General features: G+C 41.6%; 1 protein-coding gene across 1 annotated transcript; it reads right to left on the bottom strand.

The window, feature by feature from the left end:
- Positions 1 to 895: 895 nt before the first annotated feature.
- Positions 896 to 10,012, bottom strand: LOC149317447 (fatty acid-binding protein 5-like). The gene is made up of 4 exons (XM_089518911.1): positions 9,852 to 10,012; positions 5,254 to 5,426; positions 1,307 to 1,411; positions 896 to 1,153 (listed from the first exon to the last, which is right to left on the bottom strand). Exons 1-4 carry the CDS (start codon positions 9,928 to 9,930, stop codon positions 1,103 to 1,105), a joined length of 408 nt encoding a protein of 135 aa, XP_089375037.1. The 5' UTR covers positions 9,931 to 10,012; the 3' UTR covers positions 896 to 1,102.
- Between the last annotated feature and the right edge of the window lie 2,656 nt (positions 10,013 to 12,668).

The raw sequence follows: 12,668 nt of genomic DNA, 5'->3' as shown, positions 1-12,668 counted from the left end.
CAAGCAATCAATCAGCACATTCACAAGAGGCATAAAATGCAACCCAGAGTTGTCATTAAAAAGGCTTACAAAGAGGCCTGTGGAAAAGATGTATGGGAATGAAGCCTCACTAGGACCATCTGAAGCCCAATGAGAAGTATGAGAAAGAGATACTTACATCATCAAGAGCTTCGTACACTTTCAACCATAACTTACCACTGACAGCAGTGGTGGGCAAAATGCAACCCTCTAATTATTGTTGGACTGCAACACCTGGAATTATTTGTCATTTGCAGTCCTACATCTGGAGAGTCTCACTCACTTTTCCCATCCCTAACTTAGAGGCTGTTCCCCATCCACCTGTCACATACACACATAAGCAGGACAAAAATAATTCATAGAACTGAGTGTGTGGCATTTCACACTCACAGTGGAGTAATAGAAATCTGACTCTCAATTAGTGTACACTTATAAAGCAGGGGTGAAGATTGAGGTCCCTCCAGATCTTGGTGGCCCATAACTCCCAGTATCCCTTATCATTGGCTATGCTGGCTATGGCTCATGAAAGTACATGTTCAACAATGTCTGCAGGACCATACATTGTCCATCCCTGTTCAAAAGACTAGAAGCCTTTAATCCATCTGGCAGCCAATATGAACAAATGAGTGAAAATGCTATTTGTCCTTATGACTCCAAGTATAAGCTCTTTCACTGAGGAGTACCATTAAAGCCAGCTAGACCTCTGGGAAAACTAACTTAAAATCACAGCACATGTGTACCTAGCATTCTCGTGAGAATGTATCTTAACCAGAAACTAAGAAATTCTTCCCATGCATAACTTGTCTAACTGGAATTTTGTATAACTTTTCAGGGAGTAGAAAAAGTACTCTAAAATTACAACACAGAACATCTGTACTTGAAATTCTCAGCTTTAATAGTTTTAGTAGTTACACCAAGAACTCAAAATTTAATTGTATACAGTACTGATTTCCCAAAAAAGCTTTTTAAAAAATAGGGTGGGGGGGGGGGAAGAGATGGGAAATATGGAGTGTTGTCTAGTTTTGTTCTAGGAACTGAACTGTATGTCATTAAGCTCCCAAATTCAACATGGAAGCCAGTGTCTTCATACTTTCTGGTACACCCGGGTACATTTGACACCATCCATGACACATTCCTGAAAAACAAAGAAGGTTCATTCATTAAATCTTTCTTCAAACTGCTGCAGAAAGAGGCAATGCAGTTGGATACTTATTATGCCTGAATCATGTTATGTTCTAGGCATTGTGTACAAATCTGGAAAGCAAAACAGGAGAAATTTTCTCCTTACCACAACAAGTTTCCCATCGACTATCTTTCTTGTTATCGTGGTCTCTTTGCCATCCCACTGCTGGTGCTGGGTCAATACATTGTTATCATCTAAGGTGATAAGGGTCTGTAAAAAAATAAGAATGCTGGTACTTAGCAGAGTTCTTAGTGAACTGATTTCAAACTTTGGCCTTGAGACAAGGCAAGTTCCCATGCTTCAAGCTATACAGTGCAAAGTAGGGAGGGAACAGTCTGTTTATATGGGTGAGAAAAGGTCTGCCCTCCTCACACTCCCATTATTCATCATGCAAGATGGATAAAAGATTACTATTTTGCCCAGGTGGTAACCTATGACACTGGAAATGTGAATTACATGTGTTTGTCTGATCATAAGCATTTGCTTACAATTTGGGGGGAAATTTACATGCTCAGGTTTGTAACTGGGTGTGGAAAGTACCTCTCACAAAAACAAAAGGAAACAGAATGCAAATGCAATATGCAGTATATACATAACAAACTAACCAGGTCTGCGAACCTTACTCTTCATAATTTTTATTATGGCCTACTTCTGTCTCTCTACACACCCCAAGTTCTTCACCATAAACTCCCTAGAGAGTTCAGGTTCTTCCTTACTTCATGGACTCCACACACTTCTAATGGCTATGTAATCTGTAACAAGGTAAGAATAAAAAAAAAAATATCTGAAACACCGCAATCTGCACAAATTCTTCTCTCATGAGAACCAAAACAAAGAACTCATTAGTTCAGACAACAAATCAAGTACACCCTTTAAGCCCCAAAATGTTTGTTTTAAAAATGAGTATGTGGACAGACTGACCTATACTGTTGTCCATTTTTTGTGACAGACCTATACAATTGTACATTTTCCTCTGTAAATCATGATAGTGGCCTTTGACAGAAGCTTGATGTTGGCTAGGTAGAAGCAGTCTAAACAAAGGCAAGGCACAATATCAAAATGATGCCACAATCCACAGGTAAATCATTAAAGCAAAGAAGAAAAATTTCAGGCTCTACAGATATTTTGGATGCCAACTCACAGTTTCCAGACAACTGGCTAGGATTCTCCTGGGGCAGCCCAGAGTATCCCTAGCTTCACAGCTCCCATGATGAACCCGTGTAACCTGGCTCTCCATTTCCACACCTTAGCAGATGTCTGCATGAGTGTCCCACTGTGGTCAAAATGAGGTGCCCAATGACAAGCAACCTTCAGCAGCAGTGGTTGCACTGGGTGGCCCAGTGGGATGCCCATGCAGATAGGCATCATACTGTTCCCAGAATTTCTAGAGCAATACATTTTTTAAAAAAGCTTGTTGAATGTGTTATACCCTAGTTCTGATGAGGAACATGCTGGACATCATCCGGACTGCTCGCACCAAAACCATGGTTCAGGCTACGTCTCATCCGAACAAGACAATGCCAGAACAGGGTGGGTGAGAATGAGCCTTTTGGCCTCTGCTGACAAGGCCATAGTCAGCAGTAAAGGATTGTGTGAGTTTGGGTCTCTAGAATATCTGTAGAGCCAAAGATATCCCAACACTACACTAAATGCTTGTACAACTTCTAACACTTTTAATGGAGCCTGTGTAGAACTCCCTCACTGATTGTGCCAGTGACTTGTTTGAAGGAGAAGTCTTTCAACTTGGCAAGTATATTTTACTACAAAAATGAGCGCTTATTGGCTTTAACCAGAACCCAGGTCTCCCATGCTGTTACCATAAATGATACCTCATTATGGTATCACTGTTTTACTTTGCTTCATGATGAAGCTGCCTCTGAGAATTGTGGGGGTCCTATTCCCAACATTCTATGCTCAAGCTGAGGAGTATTTCATTTTGTTAAACTTTTAAAAATTAAAAAAAAGAAAGGAAATGCAAGAGCAGTTTGTGTACAGTTAAAAACTGTGTAGGATGGCAAGTGTTGCACCTTTTAGAACTCAAGTCTAGTACTACACCTAGAAGCAGATACAGAACAAGTTTGGGAACTATCATAATGGGAGGTAAGAGAAAGGTCCTGACAAGATGCCATCACTCTGCACTGTCTGCCAGGGCCTACACAGACATATTCTTGGCATTTGTTCTTACTGTAATTTGACACATGCACCAGGCGTTTTGAAATCAGACTAGTCTCATGCTTTCTTGATAAACACTGACATGAAAGGGATGCAGGAACAAGGTTATGCTTGTCTGAAAGAGAAGTCTTTGAGCTTGGCAAGCATATTTTACTATAAAACTTAGGGCTTTTTGGCTTTAACCAGAAGCATGGCACTCCCAGGGAAAATCCACTGAGTCATTCAGGCAGGGTCTGTGACTTCACTGTTTGGAGAGATGTACGAGGAGATATGAATCAGATGTCATAATTCCATGGCATTGTAGAAAAGCATGTTCTTTTGCTGCCCAAATATATGAAACTGGGCCATCATGTCACAGCTTTTCACACATCAGGAGTGAAGTGTATGTGTTTTGTAAGATGCACTGATAAAAGGAGAAAGTATGGGTACATTAGGGGGGGAAACCCACCTATTTGGTGGTTTTTAATATTTTTCTTGGTATTATTGCAACTTATCGAGGGTGTTTTAATCCAACTATGAATATTGTTTTGTTAAATACTGAAGTGTTTGGTGAGATACAAAGTGCTTGGTTCAGAAATAATGCTAACCCGAGCACGAATGAGTTAAAGCAAATTCTGAGTTCACACATTCCCCTACATTGCTCTGGCCTAATCACAAGATGATATTTCAAAGTTTTCATTTCAATTAGTGACAGTTTGCTATGTCAGCTAAACTCAAGTCGTGGGTATACGACTTGAGTTTAAGAATTGTTATTTTGAAAGAAGGCAACTTCAAGACATCATTTATGAGCTGGATTATTTCAGTAAGCCATTGTTAAGATTAATCAAAATTTAGGGTTCAATTTAGGGGAAAGGTTTGGGGGGTTTGGACTACAACTTCCAGAATCTCCCAGCCAGCATAACCAGTGCGGTTCTGGGAGTTAAACTCTCCTACTTTTTGTTCAGAGGGCTATTCACTGCAATTAATCTAACATGGAAGTAGAAACTTCTGATCTCCTCCTCACAGCCATGCCAATAGAATTGAGGGACAACACAGGTTAGCTCTTGTAATGTTAAACCATAGTTAAGTATTACATCTAAAGGATGCCGTTACCACTGTTTGTTTACAGCACAGGTATAAAAGCAAAGGAGCTGTCTTTTCAATCCTCAGAGTGACCATTTCATGAATGTTTTTCCGGCTTCACTGCCTCTTCCTCCATATTTGGACTGACTTTGAAGTTTTTGCCTCCATAGTTTGGGGCCACTGTCAAGGCTTGTACCCATCTGTGTCTGTCAAGATATTATTATTATTATTAACCTTTATTTATGAAGCGCTGTAAATGTACACAGCGCTGTACAAAGCTTAGCAGCTAATATCTTCATCTAAATTCCCTCTGCATCCAAAGTGTGAACTTTTCAGGATTGCTCACCTGGGACTTGTGCTAATGTCATTTTACCATTATCTACCATCAGCCCTAATCAACATCACCTGTGGCTGAAGATGATGGAGTTGCAGTAAAAAAAATTCCTACCATAGAAATAAAAACTTTAATGTAAAAATGGTAACTGGTACCATCCAAACCACCAGTAAAGGAACAGTGAGGGAAAAATTACATCATGAGGAGCTAACTTGTTCATGTGACAAAACTCATAAGCAAAGGCTCTAATCTGAAATTGCCACAGCTTTCCACTGTATATTCAGTGGCATGTGCTGATGTCAACAGATATTTTCAAACCAGTTCAATATGCCCTCTGAATCATTGTTTCTTTTCCTTTTGAGCTTAGTAAAACTATTTCTGGACTACAGCTCCCAGAATTCCTCGACTAGAACAGCAAATAGCAAAGCTGGAGTAGTTTGAGCCGTAGCTCAAAAACAACCCCTATCCCCAGTTCTGCCTTTACCTGAGTTTTCCGGCCATCTAGCGTATCTTCTTCAAACTTCTCTCCCAGTTTGAAGCAGAACTCTGATGTCTTGAAAGTGCTTTCTGTTTTCACCGTATATTTATCTCCCTCCCTGCTGATGGTGATGTCTGGCTTAGCCATGCTTCCCAGCTTCCTCATGGGCATGCTCACACCTGCCAAAGAAACAGAAAGGAACCTATTAGATAGGGTCAGCAAAGAACAGGCATGAAGCCACATGCAAAAAGAATTAGTTAACTTTTTAATGAGAATTCAAAGATACTGTGTTAGTTTGTAGAATCAATATGTGGAAAGATCTTGTAGCACTTTGAGACTAACTGAAATAAAGAAATTGGCAGCATGAGAGCGCTGCCAATTTCTTTCTTTCACTTAATCTCAAAAGTGCTACAAGATCTCTCCACATACTTTTTAATGAGAAAGGAGCAATCTGCTGAATCATCTGAGCCATTGCAGTACCTCAGGTAATAGGTTGCATATTAAAGACATTTTAATTTAATTCTTCCCAACAGGTCTTTCTCAAGAACTCACCATATTACAACAGGAGTTTTGCTCAAGGTATGATTACATTATACTATATTGACCTTCAGAAAGTGGATTTAATTCAAAATTGGGGGGACATGTGTATCCACTGCAATGCAGTAAGCTTAAAAAGAAATCTTGTGATATCAAAATATTTATTTTCTTCAACAGAATCTACTGAGACCAACTTCTGAAAAGAGAGGAAAATTTAAATACAAATTGGGAACTGTAATCCTTACAGTCAAACTCTGGTGAAATCAACAGGAATGACTTCTTAAAAATAAAGATGAAAGAAAGCAATCAGCAGGAGTTGGCACAACATTTGGCTTTTAGCAGAACCCATACATTATCTTACTGGACTTAACTACAGGGCTCCTGTTTCCATTATCTTCAGACAGATTTTGACATTATGCAGATTTCATGCCCTGATATTCAGGTTCTCAAATTCTACCTCAAGTCTATTAGTAAGGAGAATAAATCTTCATGTTCATACATGCTTATTCATCACTTGATGGGTGAAACTTCAAATTATGACTTTTACCACACAATATTAATTACAAATAGATTTCACAGCAACTCAGAAGACAGTGAGTTTCAGTAGTGAATGAATCATCAAGAGTGTATCAGCAAATGACGAATGAGTACTGAGACAAGTCCACACACTCTCAATTGGCCCAGCACTTTTAAGTAAAGCCTCAACATCCTGAACTGACAGCAGAATTGCCAAAAAGTTTTCTTCTTCTTCCTGCTCCCCAAAGAAAACGTACAGTAACAAACATCACTCTGAGTTGATGGTGAAGTAGCCTCACCATGGCCTCTATTTGTTGGACAAGAACTGAGTGGACCACTAATCTGGAAAGATTGGTGTGTAAAGTGTGAGAAAGTGTGGAAGTCTCACACTATTTGTGATTCTGTAAGTCAAATATAGCACACCAGTGTTTGACAACCCACTCACACACCCTGCAACTGAGTTTCAGATTATTCCATTGACAATTCTTGTTTTTTTCTGCCACTCAGTGTGGCATATTGTGCTTATTCTGTAGTACTTATTTTTGCAGTCCTTGCATGAACAAGCCATAATGTTGAACAAACATTGTTGTCTTCAGCACCCAAAAGGAAGTCTCTAGTCTTTAAGGATACAAATATAGGTATAGAGTGCCATAAAGGTTACAATCTACCTCTTTGGCCCAAAGGAGCAGAAAAAGAATATTTTTTTTATAGAATGCGCAAAGACATGCAACTTTATGTTTTTTGTTTATTTTATACAGGCCATAAATGTATCTTGAGCTGCAAAATGCTGGCCACTGGTACTGAATTTAGCACAAAATGTGCACAACCCTGTCTAAGAGCCATCACTGAACTATGTCTGCGTTTTAGTGAAAGTAATCCACAAGGACAGACAGAAGAGAGATTCTAACAAAACAGCCGGATGTTAATCAGGGATCTGTTATTATTTCCATTTTCCGCCTCAGCTAGAGCTACTGCTTTCCAAACATAGCTTAAACTTGGCAAATCTATCAACACAGCACAAAACTATTCATTGTTAATCTGGTTAATGTACCATTTAATTTATTTGGTGAGATAATCAGGCCACATTTTCTCCTTGTGGCCATGGGTTCAGGAAGATTAATCGAGCTGGTAACGTTCCAGTCTTGCAGCAAGACTTGGAATATTAAAGTGTAATGTTTAGATATTAATTGGGTACTCTGTGAATGAGAACCAGCATGGCACAGTGGTGTGAGTGTTAGACTACAACTCTGGAGACCAAGGTTGATTCCCACCTTGGCCATGAAACTCACTGGGTGACCTTGGGCAAGCCACATGCTCTCAGCCTCAAGGGGAGGCAATGGCAAACCTCCTCTGAACAAATTTTGCCAGGAAAGCCCCAGGACAGGTTTGCCTTAGAGTCGCTGTAAATCGGAAATGATTTGAAGGCACACAACAACTCTATGGAAATTAGGGTACTTGCTGTACAATTTCCCTCTGTAGTTGCACAGCAGTCTAGACAGAGAGCATGTCGGTTGGGTTGGGCTCTCCAGCTTTCATTTTTCCACTCCCTTGACTAAGCTGGCTGGTGCTGATGAGAATGCAGTCCAACAAAATAGGGAGAGCCACACTGAATTATAGTATTTAAGAGTTGTTGCCAGCTGCTCTCCTTCTAGAATCAGGCAAAATCTCTGGGAAGTAGCAGCTCTGTCTCACTCACTGCCCCCTCCACCTCTTAGAGTTCTCCCTCTTTTCTTAAACCTCCCTCCTCCTTCCCCATCACTCACTCATACGCAAACTGTGTTTTGTGCAAAATGTCTGGGATCTTCCTCCAGCCCCCACTCAGCAGTTTGAAACAAACACCCATTTGTCTGCCTGTTGCTAAAAGCAAACCAGAGGATTCCTCTGCAGACCTTGGACAGAGCATTCAGTCTCCCAGGAGCTGAGAAAATGAGTCACACAGCTCCTAATCCCAGATCCTCTCATGAACTACAAGTGAAAGACATGTCATTCCCACAGAGGAAAATTCATTCATTCCCATTTTCGCTCCAGAGTTCTCCTGCCCTTTACTATCTGTGTGCGCATTGTCTGTACATCACTTGGAGAAAGAGTGGGGTGCGCATACTTAGGGGAGGAAAGAGCATTTAGGAAATGCATGACACTTAACAGAATTGTACACACGCAAGACACAAACACTGCAGGCACCAAACCACAAACAGAGGTGATGGCAAGCAGGGAAGGGAGGGAGAGACAGAATCTTTTCAGCCACAATCAATAATTCATTTAATTCAAAGCAGCCATTTTAAGAGACAAGGCAACTATGTCAGTGGGATCTGTAGCAAAGCCTTTGGCTCCAGTCCCTACGTTTATTTACCCATGCACAAAACCCAAATATTCAGGCTGATTACCCAGTTATTATTATTATTATCATTAACATTTATTTATGGAGCACTGTAAAATTTGCACAGTGCTTCACACAGTCAGAATCAAAATACAATAAAATAACAAGAACAGATAACGAAAAACCTGCCATGAGGCGTACAATCTTAAACAACATCAACGTACAAAATGAAAGCATCTCTAAAAGAACACAATATAACCAAACAGGATTGCAGTGGGACTCTCTGGCTGTGTATTGTATAGACCTTGTGAACATAAAGCTCACCCACTTAGTTATGTGCTTCACTCGTTATTCTCCCAACATCCTCACACATCCATTCTACTCATTCCCACATTTTGCCCCATCACAAAGTTTAAAACTGCAGTTTTAAATGCCTGTCTTCATTTATGTTCCCTTTCTGCCCAGGCACCCAGGGCCTCCTCCCCTTACCCAGGCTGACCAGGTGTCTTCTAACAGGAAAGGAGGACAAAATGGAGGACACGGTTAGGAAAATGGAGGACAAGACCAAAGGAAAAAAAGCTTGAAACACTCATAGCGATGTGAATGCATGGCTCTTGGTCATGCTCAAAATGGAGAACTTTTGGGGCATTCCTCCTGGACAGGAAGTTGAAATGTAGGACAGGCCCTAGAAAAGGAGGACGTCAGGTCACTCTGGACATGGCCAAAGAAAAGCTAAAAACACTCCGAAGAAATAGAAACGCGTGCTCAAAATGGAGGACACTTTGGAATTCTTCCTGGATAGAAGGAGGTGGAAATGGAGGACAGGTCAGCGGGAAAAGGAGGACGCCTGGTTGTTGTTTTTTCCCCCACTGCAAAAAATGGAGGACATGCCCAAATGAAAAAGTTTAAAAGACTCCTAGAAATCCAAAGTCCTGCTCAAAAGGGAGGACGTTTGGGAACTCCTTCCCGGGCAGAAGGAGGTGAAGAAATGGAGGACGGGCCCTGGGAAAGGAGGACGCCCGGCCACCAAGGAGGACAAGGCACCCCAAAAAAAGGATGGCCATTTACAAAAAATGGAGAAGAGGCGCCCCTAAAAGCTAAAGACCCTCCCATGGCTAGAAAGTCTGCAGTGATGCTCCAAAGGGGATGGAGGACAGGTCCGGGAAGAAGGAAGGAAGGAAGGAGGGCAAAAGGAGGCCGGGGGGGGGGGGCTGGTCCCTGGCCCCTTCCTTACCCAGGGTCTTCATGTACTCGTCGAAGCCTTCGCTGGAGAGGAGGCGCCATTTGCCGAGGAAGGCGTCTGGGTTGGGCATGGCTGGAGCCTGGGATGGAGGGAGCAGCAGAGGAAGGCCAAGGCAGAGGAGGAGGAGGAGGAGGAGGAGGGCCCCTGGTTGCTGGGGCCAGGGCTGGCCAGGGAGGCCTTGATATAGCCGGCCAGAGCATGTGCTCCCGCCCAGGGCCAATGGGCAGAAGCAACGTCAGGGATGCCGCCCTGCTGCAGACAGGATGAGAAAGAAGGAGAGAAAGAGAGAGAGAGAGAGAGAGAGGAGGCCCCTGGTCTTCCCTTCTCCTCAGCCAGGATGGCTCAGCAGAGGGAGCAGGGGGCCTCCCCACAAAGGAGGACATGGAGGACAGCCCAGAAGGGGGAAAGGGAGGGCAGGACCCAGGGAAAGCGCCCAAGCAAAGCCATGCCAATTGCAGGCTCCTCTGTCTTGGCTCCTGGGCAGAAGGGGGCCGGGAGGGAAAGGAGGGCCAAGCAGAAGCTCAAAACACGCCTAGAAAGATAAAGACAGGCTTCTTAAGTCCTGGGAAAGGAGGACTGGTCTAGTCACCCTGTCCTCACCATCAAGGAGGACAAGGCACTGCAAAATGGAGGGCATTCCAGAAAAAATGGAGGACAGGACCCAAGAAAAGTGAAAAACACTCCTAGAAATAGACATGTATGCTTCTTCTTGTTGTTGTGTGCCTTCAAGTCCTTTCCGACTTATGGTGACTCTATTATAGGGTTTTCTTGGCAGGTTTCTTCAGAAGGGCTTTGCCATTGCCACCCTCTGAGGCTGAGAGAGTGTGTAACTTGCCCAGGGTCACCCAGTGGGTTCAATGGCCGAGCTGGGAATCCAACCCTGCGCTCCAGAAGTCCTACTCCAAGCCTCAAACCAAGTCCTTTCACATTAGTTGTGTATTTACACAGTGGCCACATGGGTAATGTCCTGTGGGCATATTTGCCCCATAAACACTGCTATTGGGTTTCTGTTGCATTTATATGAAATCATATCAAAGATCAAGAAATATTAAAAACATGATGATGAGGGCAGGCTTTAGGATCCCCAACAGATAACCCAATAGCACTGTGTTTGGGGCAAATATGCCCATAGGACATTATCCATGTGGCCACTGTGTAAATACACAACCAATGTGAAAGGATTTAACAGTTTTGTAGACCAAAATGGTATAAGTTGTCCCATTTCAGTACTTGTAAAAGCACTTTTGTAATCTATGCAATCCAGTGTAAATGCAAAAATATATATGTGGGTAGAACATTGAGATCTATCAAACAAAAAATAGAAGAACATCCGTCCAATTTGAGAAATAAAAGAATAAGGACACCTCTGATTAATCACTTTGAACAAATGAAACATGGAGCAATTCACATAAACCTTTGGGTACTGGAGTGATAAATAATAAAAATGAGAATTGTTTAAAGAAGAAAGAGGTAGAGTGGGTTTTGAAACTTCTAATGTAACATCAGGGCAACCTACAGTTTTTAGGTGTTTCAAAGGAAAGCATCCCAATAATGATTCAGTATTGTTTTTAGTATATCCTCTTAGTGAATGCTGTTTGAATTCCTGCGACAGTTGAAAGAATAGATCAAGACAAACATTTGCACAATGAAGCTGTCTGGCAACAGACACACAAGATAGCCTTCCCACACATCACATGGCTTACACAATTACCTGTTGCAGGATATTGTCACGGCCACCAGCATAAATGTCTTTCGAACAAAACTATAGAAATATATGGAAGTAAGGTTAATTGTTATTAAGGTATTGATTATAAAATTTAAAAAATAATTTGTTGCAAGGCTGTTTATTATAAAGTCACTGCCAAGACTTAATTATATATTTGTTCACATGGTTTTTAATTAGGGTTTATTATGCTTTTGGAATGTTAATAATAAGTCTTTATTATATATTTGTTAATGAAGCTGTAGTATGACCCTATTATAACGTTGCTAATGTTTATTAAAGTGGTGAACTTGTATTTTTCAGCGGCTGGCAGCCTTGATACCAGGCTGGATTCACACACTGCTGGATTTCAAACACAGCGGAAGGGGTCACAGGTTGCTCTGTCCTCAAATGGGACAGATTCATGACAGGGATGTAGCCAAGGGGGGGGGGGTTCTTGGGGTCCGGACCCCCCCCCCCTTCCATTAGAAAAATGAATGGTGTGTGCTGCTGCACCGGCACACTCAAGCCCCATTATAATGGTGGCACTTAGTCTGGACCCCCCCCCTTCCCAAAATCCTAGCTACGTCCCTGTTCATGAGTATCTATTACTTCTAGTGGCAGCTAAGGTGGGTCGCACATATCAAAGATAGGGTACTGAATTTTAAACTTTCTGATCTTAGAAAATTCCACTCAGCTCAGGAGGTTCATGGTGAGATCATCTACTGCCTGTTCCTATCCTATGTTTTCCCTGTAATTTCTGGATCTCAGCAATAAGGAGAGCACCAATGTTTCTTCAAGTACTTTGTTGTTGTGGTTTTATTAACCTTTTTTATAACATAAAAAGTACAACATACATACTAAGAATTTCCCTTTAACCCATTCATGACCTATTAGGATCCGTTCTTAATACTATATTATATACCTGAAAAGTGTAGGGACATATTCAAATTAATTAAGCAGTTTAATTTACCTTAGCAATCATTCCTACAGTCTTTTTGTCTTACAATTGGTCCTACAATCATTCATATCCCATTCATTTCATTGACTTCCTAATTCAGTCAAATATAGTGAAACCAGTTTCTGTCTACATTTCTTGTAATGTC

The sequence above is a fragment of the Sceloporus occidentalis genome, unplaced genomic scaffold (genome assembly GCF_023333645.1).
Source record: "Sceloporus occidentalis isolate IW3139 unplaced genomic scaffold, rSceOcc1.0.p SCAF_3, whole genome shotgun sequence".
Classification (NCBI taxonomy): domain Eukaryota; kingdom Metazoa; phylum Chordata; class Lepidosauria; order Squamata; family Phrynosomatidae; genus Sceloporus; species Sceloporus occidentalis.
Note: the sequence above shows the minus strand (reverse complement) of the source record. Positions and strands in the feature narration are given on the sequence as shown.

Coding starts and splice junctions, on each gene's coding strand:
- LOC149317447 (XM_089518911.1), bottom strand. CDS start 9,930: ATGCCCAACCCAGACGCCTTCCTCGGCAAATGGCGCCTCCTCTCCAGC. Junction 1,412..5,253: donor TAGATGGCCGGAAAACTCAG/GTAAAGGCAGAA, acceptor ATTTTTTTACAG/ACCCTTATCACCTTAGATGA. Junction 1,154..1,306: donor TCGATGGGAAACTTGTTGTG/GTAAGGAGAAAA, acceptor TTTGTTTTTCAG/GAATGTGTCATGGATGGTGT.